The 15310-nt window shown below is 36.4% G+C and overlaps 1 protein-coding gene across 4 annotated transcripts in view; it reads left to right on the top strand.

The window, feature by feature from the left end:
* C2cd3 (C2 domain containing 3 centriole elongation regulator) overlaps nt 1–15310 on the top strand; it is a 137642-nt gene that overhangs the window by 15403 nt on the left and 106929 nt on the right. For 3 of the 4 annotated variants that reach the window (XR_007342272.1, XM_015477429.2, XM_048788074.1), the window contains exons 4-6: nt 6477–6700; nt 7405–7652; nt 14680–14812. Coding sequence is in view for 3 of the 4 variants with exons in the window: in XM_015477429.2 (XP_015332915.1) it covers nt 6477–6700; nt 7405–7652; nt 14680–14812 (605 nt within the window). In the remaining variant the exon portion in view is untranslated. The remainder of the gene's footprint in view (nt 1–6476; nt 6701–7404; nt 7653–14679; nt 14813–15310) is intronic. The other variant, XM_048788075.1, reaches the window with a different exon arrangement.

Raw genomic sequence — 15310 nt, forward strand, 5'->3', positions numbered from 1 at the left:
TTTTAACTATATACATATGTTGTTTGACTTTTAGCTTTTTAGACAAAGAAGTTAATGAATAGTTTAGAGTTCTGTGTCTTTGCAAAGTGTTGCCAGAGATTTAGATTTTGAAACAAGTCTACTGTTGACAAAGACCATTTCAGGAGCATTGCCCATTGTCATGTCTTCAATAAACTGTTCAAGACTTTTCTCAGTAAAGAGAATTATTTTCCCTTTTTTTAATATTTATTTTTTTAGTTTTAGGTGGACACAATATCTTTATTTTTATGTGGTGTTGAGGATTGAACCCAGAGCCCCGCACATGCCAGGCAAGCGCACTACTGCTTGAGCCACATCCCCAGCCTAAGAGAATTATTTTCTTCATGCTTTTTGTCCAAAAAGCATCACATCCAAAAGTTTTTCAATCACATTGAGATTCACATTGATATTTTAAATAAGTAGAGCTATCAGACAGTTACTTTTATCTGTGTTTGCATCAACTATAAAGAGACACGATGCAAATTATTTAAGATTGTCACTCAACTTGCCTTTTAAGTTTGCAGCCTTACCACTAAAAAATTCTGCTGCATTCAGTGGGCTTTCTTTTCTTTCCTTTTTTTTTTTTTTTTTTTTGTTTTTTTGTTTTTTTGTACTGGAAATTGAACCCAGAGGCACTTTACCTCACCTCTGAACTACATCCCACCCCTTTTTATTTTGTATTTTGAGACAGGGTCTTGCCAAGTTACTTAGGCACTCACTACACTGCTGAGGCTGGCCTCAAATTGTGATCCTTCTTTCTCAGCCTCCTGAGCTGTTGAAATTACAGGTGTGCACAGCCATGCCTTGCAGTAGGCATTATTTTATAAAGAGACTTTATTTTCTTACTATATAACTGCATTTCACAGGAGTACATATTATATTTGCATTTGTTTTTAAAGAGAGAGAGAGAGAGAATTTTTAATATTTATTTTTCAGTTTTCGGCAGACACAACATCTTTCTTTGTATGTGGTGCTGAGGATTGAACCCTGGGCTGCATGCATGCCAGGCGAGCGCACTACCACTTGAGCCACATCCCCAGCCCCTATATTTGCATTTTAAAAAGCCTTAAATTTCAGTACTCTTCTATTTATTTAGTTTTCATCATGTATCTTTACCACATTCTAATCATAGTTCTTCCTAGAATTTGTTTCATAATGTATCTTTTGACACAGTCACATTTTGTGTTGTGTATTAAACCATTTGGGAATATTCTCTTCCACAAAGAAATATGCCTTCTCCTACTTCTTTTGAATTTCATGTCTCTTATTCTCTTTTTCATAGACACAAAATATTCCATGTTCTTTTTCATTCTGCTATAAGAAAGACAGAATCCATAGACATTAAAGAAATACTACAAACAACTGTGTTCATACAAATTTGACAGCTTAAGTGAAACAAGCTGATTTCTTTGAAAACCATCCACTACCAAAACTCACTCAAGATGAAATAGATAACCTGAATAGATCTGTAACTATTTTTAAAAATTGAATTTGTAGATTAAAACCTTCCAAAAAGAAATGTCTGTGCCCTGATCACTTTACAAGCAAATTCTTCCAAACCTTTAAAGAGGACATAGAACCACTTATACGTAAGTCTCTTCCAAAAAATAGAAAACAACTTATTCTGAGGCCTGCACCACTATAATTCCAAAACTAGAGAAGGACAGTACAATAAAACTTCAAAACAATTTTCCCTCATGAACCTAGACCTAAAAATCCCCAAGAAAATAGGAAATTGAGAATAATCCCGTGACCAAAAGAGGGTTATCTCAAAAACACGAGTCTGTTTCAGTTTTTGAAAAATAAGTTAATGTGACAAGCCACGTTAACTGTGGGTATCCACACCATATGGAAGAATCCCAGAAACACGTTGAGTGAAAGAAGCCCACCTAAACAAGTATACACTGCATGGTTCCATTGGTATGGCATTCTTGAAAAGACAAAACTATCATCTCTGGTTGCTAGTGGTTAGAGGTGAGGAGAAGGTGTGGCTATAAAAAAAAGATAGCACAAGGGAATTATTTGGGGTGATGAAAGTGTTAACTATCTTGATTATGGAACTGGTTATGTGTATCTATTCTTGTGTTAAAAACTTGTGAATGTGGCTGGGCATGGTGGCTCACTCCTGTAATCCCCAGCTGCTCAGCTCCAGAGGCTGAGGCAGGAAGATGACACTCAGCAATGGCGAGTTGCTAAGCAACTCATTGTAACCCTTTCTCTAAATAAAATACAAAATAGGGCTGGGGATGTTGCTCAGTGGTTGAGTGTCTCTGAGTTCAATATCTGGTACTTGTCGCCCCCCCCACAAAAAAAAAAAAAACACTTGTGAAACTACATTTATGAAAATGTTGATTTTACTAAAATAAAAAAATTTCAAAACAGGGCCCCAGATGGAACTATAACCCTAGCAGTTATTATTCTGCCTCCCTTTGGGACGTGTTAGGAATTTGCAGCTGGAATACATATCCTGACAAAAGCAATTAGTCAGCTGTAACTAATTTTTGCCACGTGGGAATGGAGGCCTAGCATTGCTAGATCTTTTGATTTTTCAAGAGAAGTCAGAAATTCATATTTTTATATGAAATGCAATTCTTCAAAGCATTGTTAAGTGATTTAATTTTTTTAAAATGCTACCTTGACCAGCATAAATCTGAAAATTAGACATACTGATTTACTACTATTTCTGATATTGTTAGATGTTTTAGATGTAATAGATAATTGTAGGCAACTTAGTGCTAAAAAGAACCTTGTTGGGGCTGGGGATGTGGCTCAAGCAGTAGCGCGCTCGCCTGGCATGCGTGCGGCCCGGGTTCGATCCTCAGCACCACATACAGACAAAGATGTTGTGTCTGCCGAGAATTAAAAAATAGATATTAAAAAAAAAAAAAAAAAAAAAGAACCTTGTTGCTAGAAGGATGGTAAGCATCTTAAGGTTGCTCTGTTGGGGATGGAGGAAGTATATGGTATATTTATAGTATATGTGGATGGGTGTAGGCTTCAGAAGAGGAATGATATATTTAACAGAAGAGGAGTGCTGGTGTGTAGATAGCATCAGAAAAAAGTAAGTCAATGTTTCTTATCCTGGAAAGTGGAAGTTTCCATTGGAGAAGACTTTAGAGAACTGAGGGCCTTTTAAGAAAGATATGTCCAATTAAAGGGATGAAATAGTTTTATAACATAGAAAATCTGGCTATGGTGGTAGAACATGTGCTTAGCATGTGTGAGGCTGTTTTAGTTAGCTTCTGTGTCACTATGACCAAAATACCCTGTAAGAACAATTTAGAGGAGGAAAAGTTTATTGGACTCATACTTTCAGAGGTTCAATACATAGATGATGAGCTCCATTGCTCTGGGCCCAAGGTAAAGGAGCGCATCATAGTGAAGGGCCCAGAAAGGAAAGCTGCTCAGCTCATGGCAAATCAGAAAAGTAGGAAAGAGGAACCACAGGGAAGATGCATCCTTCCAGAATATATCCCCCAGTGATCCACCTCACCAGCCACGCCTCTCCTGCCTACAGTCAGACCTTTCAAACTATGATAGACTTGATTAGGAGACAGCTCTCATAATCCAATCATTTTACCTCTGAATATTCCTTCACAGGAGCTTTGGGGGGACACCTCACATCCAAACCATAACAGAGGCCCTTTGTTTAATCCCCAGCACCCAAAGAAAGAAGAAAGAAAAAGAAAAGTAAAAAAGAAAAGCTGCAGGGCTCAATATTGGAGTTGGCAGAGGAGTAAGCATAAGGGTGAGCCATGATTGGCAGGGAGACGACTGAGGTGAACTGAAATGAAGATAGAGGACATGCGTGCAGGATTATATTTGGTACATTATGGAAAGAGAGGGTTAAGAGTAGAGATCCAAAGGATAGGAATTGATTGAACAATATTCTGTTTTCTGTCTCCAAATTTAGACAAATGCTCTTCCTTCTACCTATAAGGTTTTACTTCAAATTCCCTCAGCTTTATTTAACTTACTCATGTTTGAGATTCTTAACTCAGATGTTTGTATTACACTCCTGGAAACCATCTCTGGTACTCTTTCCTCACCTTTTCCCAAGCTCAAACCTCTTCTTAGTATTCCTATAGCATCTATACATATCCTTATCTTAGTGCTCACCATTTTATATTAAATACCTTAAAGTTCCCTTACAAAATAATATGATTCCTTGGGTTAGGATCCATGTTTTAGTCATCTCTTTGCCTCAGACAGGTAGCTCAGAGCCTTGCACAGAGCTGGTATCAACCAATATTTGTATAACTGAGTTAGGCCAGCCCTTAAATTTTGATTAGTAAGATGGATGTAGACAATGCCTGGAATTTCTTTCGCCTTTTCACCAATGGTAGAATAGGCCCATGAGTTGTTTTGCTAATGATTCAGATATGCTTAAGGCACAAACAAAACTCAGTAGCCAGTCAGCAGTTTATTATTAAGGCCAGGACTTAGACTGTATCCCCAGTGTCTCCTTTGTTTCTGGAATGCAGTGGTAGTCTTTGCAAGTGATGAATGGTAAGGGAACACTTCCTGACTTTTGCATTTGGGCCGCCAGGATTTTAGGTGATGCTATTACAATAACCATTGCTCAGATTATTCATCCCACTACATTCCTATCATTTGTCTTTGTAGGAAAATCTGATGATGAATAGATTTGAAGGATTGTATATTGCCTGGTTCATGAACAGAATTCTCTTCATCAGAATCTAGGCATATTTTATTGGGTTTATGTCTTGGCAATTTCCCTACACAGAATATTCCATTGACCTTCCCAGAGATAGCTTAAAACTTATTATAACTACAATTTTTCATTTTTGTGTTCAATAATTCATCATTATTTGATTCTCCTGGGCTGCTTACACAATTCCTTCTGCTTTCTGACCTTGAACTTACAATATTGCTATTCTTTCTTTTGGAATATATTCCTCAATTTCACCTGCAGAGTTTTACTTTAGACTTTTTTTTTTTAATCCTCTAATAAGCTTTCTTCTTTGGGTTTTTCTGAGGATTGAAAACCCTTTTAATAGTGAACTTAAAGGAATGAAAAACTAAGTAAATTTATTTTTTTTCTTTTTCTCACTGTGTTACTCAGACTGGCCCCAAATTCCTGGGTTCATGCAATCTTTCCACTTCTACCTACTGAGCATCTGGGACTATAGTCACATGCCACCACATCAAATAGAAACTTCTTTTTCAATTTTAGTGTTTCTCCCTTCTCACTGTCTCTCTTCTCCATCATAGAACTAGGGGCTTATTTTTCCCCAGCAACTAATGAGAAGAATGCGGAAGGTGCCATGCCTTCTCATTAGTGTACTAGGTTTGAGTACCAAGAGTGTGGTACTATTAATTAGTCAATCAAAAATTGAAGAAGGGGGCTGGGGTTGTGGCTCAGCGGTAGAGCGCTCGCCTCGCACGTGCGAGACCCTGGGTTCAATCACCAGTACCACATAAAAATAAATAAGTGAAATAAAGGTATTGTGTCCAGCTACAACTAAAAAATAATAAATAATAAAAAATTGAAGGGGCTGGGGTTGTAGCTCAGTGGCAGAATACTTGCCTTGCACATGCAAGGCACTGAGTTTGATCCTTAGCACCACATAAAAATAAATAAATAAGCCAGGCATGGTGGTGCACGCCTATAATCCCATTGGCTTAGGAGGCTGAGACAGGAGGATTGAAAGTTCAAAACCAGCCTCAGCAATTTAGTGAGGCACTAAGCAACTCAATGAGACCCTGTCTCTAATAAAATACAAAAACAGGACTAGGGATGTGGCTCAGTGGTTGAGTGCCCCCGAGTTCAATCCCTGGTACCAAATAAATAAATAAATAAATGTATTGTGTCCATTACAACTAAAACAAAAAAATATTTAAAAAATAGGAAAAACCATGTTAAAAAATTGAAGAAGGAAATTCATGCCTTCAAGGAATTTATAATCTAATTAGGATGATAAATAAAAGATACAAATATCTTCTCCAAGCCTCTGCTTTTCTTTTTTTTCTTTTAGTCTTCAAATTAGAATAGCATACTTTCCTGATAGGGTTATATTATCCAAAGCTTCTCTGGGTGAGTTCCTGAGCTATAGTATTCAGTACTTGCTGGTTGTATTTGATGGGTAGATACCAAATAAGTAGAAACAGAGTAGATACCAAATAAGCAGAAACATGAAGAAGGCAATGAACATAACATCTCTACTGGACATAAAGAATTAATGTTAAGATAAATTTTATATACAAAGATATAAAGCAATAAAATGTAAGGCACATTTAGAGAACTCTAAATAATTGGTCTGACCAGGCCAAAGGGATGAAATAGAGGGGAGCATGGTGAGAGATGAGGCATCTAAAGTAGGCAGGAAATTAGACTTAATCTTGTAAGGAATGGGGAACATAATTTATATGCAGTAGGGGAGTCAAAATTAGTGGATGCTAAAGAAAATTTCTGATATATTACATGTTTTTTTCAGGTTTCACTTGCCTTGGAGCCTCTATCAGAAACTTACAACAGCTACAATCCTCTTCCTATCACTGACATGGCAGAAAATGTGCTTTTACCTAAGCAGGGATCCAGAGAGAATACTGAATCCAGCCATACCCAGTTTCTGATTCCATCAAGGTCCCATGGGGTACCTACCCTCAAAAATGATGGAAAAGAATTAGGAGCCAACAGTAGTAGATCAACCACACCAAGGTAATTACTAGAGTTAATACCAGTCTGTCAGCTAACTCCCATTGTACTTGTGATTTCTTTCTTTCATTTGTGGTTAAGTGAAAAACTGAAGACAGAAATACCATCACTCATTCAGCATATAATTTTTAAGTTCCCACTGTGGTCCTGGTTCAGTATCAGGAGCCTAGAAATTAATAAGACACAGTCCCCAAGGCTGGGATTGTAGCTCAGTGGTAGAATACATAATTAGCATGCCCAGCAACAAAACCAAAAAACCTCACAATTCCTGTTTTTAGGGACTATTCACAATCTAGTGGAGAAGCCAACGTACAAATAAATAGGACCAAATAATATGTAGATGTCCATGAGGGAAGAGGGAAAGGAATTATTTTGTGGAACAGAGTAGAATAAGAGAAGTAGATCTTTCTCTCAATTGTTTATGAAGCATTTGCTTTATATCAGGCTCTGTGCTCACCGTTCCCCCATCTTTTTGTGCTAAATTCGTTATTTCATTGTTTTACTCAAGATTCAATCCCACAGCTTTAGGTAAAGCATCTGTTATTTAAGAGATGTGAAACAATATTACAAAGTCACATTGCAAGAAAGTCACCTCTTTCAAAAGTCCAAGCTATATTGCCATCACTGATCCTCTTACTGACTCTGACAAAGTGGCATGCTACCACAATGGATTAGATACTGATGACAATGTCCTTTTTTTTAAATAGGGGAAAGGACCACTTGTACTTTGTAGAGAACTCTGATACAATAAAGGATTCTTTCTTTGGACTACAGCACCATCTTAATTCAGGACAGAGTTTAGAGTCTGTAACTATAAAAGGCAAAGCACCACGGAAGCAGATGTCTCTTCACAACAGTTCTGAATTTCAGCCTCAAATTAGATCAGTTGCCAAGAGTCATAGTGACTCCTGCATTCTTTCTTCAAACAACCCCCCTGCCAAGGACCTTCTTTCAGGTGTGTATATATTTGTGAACAGAAACTAAACTATATTTATTGGGATTGCTCTGCTTATTAGCATACCTATAAAGGAGAACCAAGACTTGTGTTTGAACTAGTTAAATAAAAGACTTGCTGTGGTCCAGAATTTCTCACCATTTAACGATAGCCCTACAAGTAACTTTTTTTTTTCATTTTTATTTTTAATTGACACATAACAATTGTACGTATTTATGGTTTACTTTGGGACATTTCAGTGCATGATATATTATGTATAATGATCAGGTCAGGGTAATTGGCATATCTGTTACCTTGGATATTTATCTTTCTTTGTTAGGAACATTCAAACCTGTTTCTACTAGCTATTTTGAAATATTCAATTAATTATTATCAACCATAGTTATCTTATTATTACTGTAAAAATTAGAAGTTATTCTTCCTATCCAACTGTATCCTTGTATCTGTTAATCATCTCCTCTTTGTCCCTCCCCCAACACCCTTCCCAGGCTTTGATAACCACTCTTCTGTTCTCTACTACTTTGAGATCAACTTTTAAGCTTCCACATATAAATGAGAAGATACATTATTTGTCTTTCTGTTACTTTTAATTTCACTCAACCTAATGACCTCCAATTCCATCCATGTCTACCAAGGAACTTCTAAATTAGTTTCTTATAATTGCAGACTGGGGAAGGAACTATTTAAAAGAAATTGGATATGAGGGTAGTTTTTGTCAGAGAAAAATATTAGTTCTTACTTTTCCCCAAATAATTCAAGACAGATATGTTTTTTGTATTATCAGCACCATTTACTTTTACTGTTGTACAGAGAGGATAGTACCAAATTCATTTCACATTCTGAAAACTGGTAGTCTTAATGAGAATATTCAGTGCATAGCATAATTGCTAATCTTAAGCCTGGGAATTAACTTCTGTGTCGCTAAATAGAAGTAGAAAGGAGACAGGTTTACCCATATAAGGGCTTAGACTGGAGGGGGTGGGGTGGGAAGCAAATGGGAATAGAATTAAGTACCACAGGTTAGGGAGTGGTACAATGAAAGCAACTAACTGGCTTTTATTATACCATATTATTACTGTGACATTGTTAGTATGACAAGAATTTGTTTCCATCCCCACAAGTAAAATTTCCAAAATAGAATATCTATAGCATTCATAAGAAAGTCTTTTAAATAACTACTAAGGTACATAATTCATATTAGTAAGGACATCTGGTTTGATTTTTGTTTGTTTTTGTTCTTGTTTTTTGTGTTGCTGAGTATTGAACCCAGGGCCTTACACTGTACCACAGAGCTGTGTATCAAGCCTGGTATTTTTTTTTAATGAAGAAAACATTCTGTTCATAGTTTTTCAACGGAAATGTCTATTTTAAAAAATATATTCCAAGATTATAGTCCATTTATTTTAGTCTTTAACACAAAGACTCCATTAACAAGAAAGAAAATTGACCCAGTATTCTCAGTGCTTGTTGAGTTACACTTGGAATATTTTGTATAGACTAGGATACCAGACTTGGAAAAAGTTAAGTGGTTATTTGTTCAGCATCTACCAAATGTTTGTCATTCTTCTGTGTGTCAGGAATACAGCAGTTTAATTTCGTTTCTAAAAAGACATATATTCCTTTCTTATGGATCTTATATCCTGAATGGGAAGGCAAATTATAAACTAGATAAATAAATACGTAGTATCAGATGGTGATAATGGCAAATGGGGGGAAATGAAGCAAGGAAGGTGAAAGAAAGACTTATTTGTTTTATGTAGGTTTGGTAAATCATTTATTATTTTTGGTACAGGGGGTTGAACCCAGGGGTGCTCAAGCACTGAACTATATCCCCTGCCTTTTTGTGTGTTTGTTTCTCACAGAGTCTTGCTAAATTGCCCAACCTGGCCTCCAATTTCTGCCTCAGCTTCCTGAGTCACTGGGATTATTTAGCACCCAGCATTAAAGGAAGGCCTCATTAAGTAGGTAGCATTACAGATCTAAAGATGATGGAGGCTGGAGGTGTAACTCATTGGTAGAGCACTTAACTAGCATGTGTGAGGCACTGCATTTGAACCCCAGCACCACACAAACACACACACACGCACACAAACACATAAAAATTCCTTCTAAGGAGAGTAACTAGGCTGATAAGGAGAAAGAACCAACAAGAGCTATTTAGCCTGGAGAAAACAGCTACCATTTATTGAGCACTAATTATGTGCTAGGTACTATTCAAAGTGCTTTATACCCAGAATCTTAGAAAAACCACTGTGCGGTAGGGATTATATCCCCATTTTAAAATGAAGACATAGGCTAAGAGTTAGAAAACTTCTGCCTTGTCAAAAGGGGCAGTTGCTCCTCAGTTTGTCTTAGGTCCTAAGGCAAAGCCCCCTGCTTCACCCTGCCCTGGTAAGTTCATTGTTTACCTAGGCATGACTGTATTATTTATTATTATTATTATTTTAATCAAGATTATACTGATTTTTGGCTGGGGTTGTGGCTCAGTGGTAGAGTGCTTGCCTAGCACGTGTGAGGCACTGGGCTTGATTCTCAGCACCTCATATAAATAAATTAAATAAAGGGTTCATTGACAACTACGAAAATATTAAAAAAAAAGACTATACTGGCCAATTGTTCAAGCCAAACAAAATATGCCAGGCACAACTCCTGGCCTGCCAATTTGTGCAACCTCTTCTATAATCTTCTAGGATCAGTGGGTTTAAAGATGGAACAAAACAGATGGTAGCTGACTCTGAGTTAATAATCTGACATATGCAAAAATGTGAGAGGACCACTTCAAAAGGTTATAAATTCTACACCACTGTAAATAGTCAGGCATGGGCTGGAGATGTGATGATCCTCTTGCATATTGGATTAAATTTCAAGTAGACATTTGGATGGAATCTTTAAAAGTCTATTCCAAACACAGGATTCTAGAGAACTAAGATTAACTGGGCTACTGCCATAGGACTAGGGCTGAGGTCCCAGGAGGGACACAATAAATAGCTAAGCCCAATGATTTTTCTGGTCTTTATTGTACTAATATACCAGAAAGTGGGAAGTGATGCGGAATGATTCAGGCAGCTAGCTTGTATTTCTGAAATACCGACTACACATTTTGTTTACATACCTTGTTTAGCCAGGGCTGTACCCATGGCATGTAGGAAATAAGTAAGGGAAATATTTGTCCTGAACATGCCAGAGTGCTATATTAGTGTGTACACAAAGTGGTTATTAAATTAAGGTGCAGGAAGATTCCATGACAGTCTTTATACTGTGAGATACCAGCTTCTCGCTGAAAAGTCAATATAAAATATTCTAAGTCTAAGGTATGTCATAAAAGATTTATGACATCAAAAAATCTTTTCCAAAAAATGGCTGTTTCAACAGTGAAACCACTTGGAGGCTAATGACTTGTGCATAGATTTCTCTCATTCATCTTCCTTAATGTTTATTCCACTTAAAACCTGCTTTGGAAAGTATCTTAGGTACCAATTCCCATTCAGATTCAAAGGACTCAATAAATTGTTCTTCAATATTATCATTCCCAACGGAGTTTTTATTTATCAGAGATGAAAAATAAGCTCAATTCATTATTTTTCATGTGTCTGTCTTGTGTCAGTCTTGTTCTTAATTTTAGGGTTATAATGATAAATGTTTTAGCCCCTGCCCTTAAGGAATTTATTTTAGTAAAGGAGATAGATTTAAAAGCAAATCACAATTATGTATAAATAGATACAGCAATGGAAGTATTCATTAAAACATTTTATCAAATGCCTGATATATGCCAGACACTGTACCAGATACCATGAGTACAAAGACCAGAAAAAACCAACCCAGAATTATAAATTAGGTAAAAACAACAGTTAACATTACTGCATGATAAATTCTTTGATAAAGTTAAATACCAGGGATTCTGAGAGCACAGAGGAGATATTTTGACTTAAGGAACTGATAATAAAGATATTGTGTTAGCTAGCTTTTTCATCACTGTAACTAAAACACCTGGCAAGAACAATTTACAGGAAAAAAGTTTATTTGGAACTCACAGTTTCAGAGATCTCATTCCATAGATAGCCAAGTCCTTTAGGGCTCTGAACCTAGGGTGAGGCAGCACATCATGGGGGAAGAGTTCTGATGAAGGAAAACTGCTCTCTCATTGCAACAAGGAAGCAGAGATCAGCCAGGTACAGTGGCTCACACCTGTAATCCCAGCAACTGAGGAGACTGAGGCAGGAGGATCACAAGTTTAAGGTCAGCCTCAGCAACTTAGCAAGGCCCTAAGCGACTTAGTGAGACCTTGTCTCAAAATAAAAATAAAAAGGTTGGGGATGTAGCTCAGTGATAAAGGACCCTTAGATTCAATCCACAGTACCAAAAGAAAAAAAAAAAAATGTCTTTAAAGGAAGGAGAGATCCAGGAAAAGGAGAAAGAACCATAAGGAAGATGCATCCTTCCATGGCATGCCCCCCAGTGGCCCACCTTCTTCAGCCATTCTCCACCTACCTACAGTTACCATCTAATCAGTCCATTCAAACTAGGATTAGGTTACAGTTCTTGTCATGTTACCACTGACTATTACTGCATTAACAGAAGCTTTTGGGGGACACCTTATATCCAAATCATAACAGATATGGATACATAATAAAGTACCAAGGCTGTTACCTCCTTAGGAACATTTTAAGTATCAGAAGAAAAGGTTATTGTAACATGGCCTTAAAAATCAAACATTGCTTGTCATTAACCTCTTTATTTATCCACCTTATTAAAGAACTTTAAACCATATCAAATAAAGCCAGTATCAACTAAACTAAAAGGAAAAGCATCCTATTGCATACTAAGGTTCTTTAAATGGAAGACTTTTATATCTAACCAGATTTTCAATTTTGGTAGACCATGTTTTCTTCACCCTCTCTCAGAGAATAAACAAGCCAAATCTCTTTGGGATGCAGACATTTTCTAACTGAATCCCAAAGAGATTTTCTTTCTTTTAATAAAAAAATAAATAAAATGAATTCTTAATATAATACTGTGTAGCCATTACTTACTGAGAAAAAGTTAGTATGTTAAGTGGAAAAGTAGTTATAAAACACAATCTATAATATGCCATTTTTGCAAAAGAAATGGATATACAGACACACATATGCATAGATAAAAACTACAAGACACATCAAAATATTAATAATCATTAACTATTTTTGGTACCAGGGATTGAACCCAGGAGCGCTTAACCACTGAGCCATATCCCACATCCCCAAGCCCTTTTTGTGTTTTTTGAGACAGGGTCTCACAAAAGTGCATAGGGCCCTGCTAAGTTACCGAGGCTGGCTTTGAACTCACAATTCTCCTGCCTCAGCCTCCCAAGCCACTGGAATTACAGGCATGTGCCACCATGCCTGGCAAATAATCAGTATTCTTGATTTGTAATATTAATGGGTATATTAATTTTCTATGGCTGCAAAACAACCACAAACTTGACACTTCAAACAATACCCATTTGTTATCTCATAATTCTATATGTCAGAAGTAGTTATAAAACAGAATATACAATATGCCATTTTTGCAAAAGAAATATACAATATGCCATTCTTTTGCAAAAATGGCATATTGTATATTCTGTTTATAACTACTAAAGTCTTCCATTTAAATTATATCTATGCATATATATATACAGACATATATATGCATAGATAGGTCATATGTATCATAGGTCCAGCCTACCAAGATAATCAGATTATCTTAAAAGTTGACAGATTTGGAGCCTTAATTATATCTTCAGAATCCCTTTGAAATAATTCCTAGATGAGTGTGTGAATCACTAGGAAAATCTATGCATACACAAAGGGCTGAGACATTGAATTCTGTTTACCACAATGGATGAGCTTTATTTGGTTTAGTTTGCTTTTATTCTCACATCATGCATTGAAGATATGATATTTAAGTTTGGGGGTCTTTTTTCAAGTTTTAAAACTATTTTGATCTGTTTATTATAATAATGAATGTTAGATGTTTATGGATCTCTTTGGCACATTTTGAGGGTTGTGGTTGTTTTTCTTGGACTAACCACCACATTTTCATAAGTTATAAAACTCTAGACTAGAAAGTAGACACTTTGGTTTTTTGTCTCATTTACCTTCTAAGCAAATATAGAATTCTATATACTTCCCATGTTCCATGGAATAATACCATTGGTCCTCAGTTTTTAAAGGGAAGCCAAAGAACTACAGTGGGATCATATAGATAGAGTAAAGTGGATAAAAGCACAGAATGGGGAGTCATTCTGGTTATACAGTAATTGCCTTTTATTATAATGATTGAAAGTGAAATTCTTGTTGTAAGGCAAGGCCCCCAATAGGTGCCTGAAACTGTATTACTGGGCCCTATATATATACTATTTTTTTCCTATACATACATGTATTTGATAAAATTTAATTTATAAATTAGGCACAGAAAGAGATTAACAATAATAACTAAGAATAAAGTAGAACACTTATTATGTACAAATACCAGTTGGAAGAACTGAATGCCTGGGGACTTATATATCTTTTGGGGGAGGTGGGCAGGGAGGTAACAGGGATTAACTTAGGAGCACTCGATCACTGAACCACATCCCAGCCCTATTTTGTATTTTACTTAGAGACAGGGTCTCCCTGAGTTGCTTAGCACCTTACTTTTGCTGAGGCTGGCTTTGAACTTGAGATCTTCCTGCCTCAGCCTCCAGAGCCACTGGGATTACAGGTGTGCACCACCATACCTGGCTGAATGCCTGGGGATTTAATGACTCCCACAAGAAGGCTATTCTCTCCGGAAGAGACTTTATTGATGCAATGTCAAGATCTAAAACAGTACAGAAAAATAAAAGCTCAGTGAACAACTATTGTTAAGTGAATATCCTCAAGGAATTTTCTTGCCTAGTGGGAAGGGTGGACAAGTAAGCCATTACAGAACCTTGTTGTAAGTCTGAAAATAGAAGGAAATACACTGAATGTTGCAAATATTTCTGCTGGATTTCAGAGTTTTCATTTTCTGTTTTTTCTGCTTTCAGTTCTGTTAGAACAAGGTAACAAACTACGCAATGCCATGGTGATTTCTGCAATGAAATCAAGCCCAGATACTAGCATGTTGTTGGACAAAATTCATCCTCCAATAAAGGAAGATTCTCTTAGACCATCAACCCAGTAAGTTACAGAATAGACAAAAACCCAGCAATTCATTTTTCTTAATAGTTGTTAACTGTGTTTCTTTTTTTTACAAATAAATATGTGTGTTTTATATATATATATATATATATAATGTTTTAGTTGTAAATGGACACAATACCTTTATTTTATTTATTTTTATGTGGTGCTGAGGATTGAACCCAGTGCCTCATATGTGCTAGGCAAGTACTCTACCACTGAGCTACAACTCCAGCCCCCAACCTGTATTTCTTGTTAAATTATGACCTGGACAATCTTGGAAATAATTTTTGATGAGGTGATAAAGAAGTCTAAATAGGAGTTAAGATGCTAGTACTGGCACTGATACTTAATAAATGTATAAATAAGTAATTTTGCTGCTCTTTCTGAACTGGAATGCTTGTATATAAAATGGGGATATTTTCTTCCTATTTTTCAGAAATGAAATGGGGTTCTGATGTAGGAAAGATCTCACAGAGTGTAAAGTTTTAGATATAT

This window comes from Marmota marmota, unplaced genomic scaffold (assembly GCF_001458135.2).
Source record: "Marmota marmota marmota unplaced genomic scaffold, marMar, whole genome shotgun sequence".
NCBI classification, from domain to species: Eukaryota; Metazoa; Chordata; class Mammalia; order Rodentia; family Sciuridae; genus Marmota; species Marmota marmota.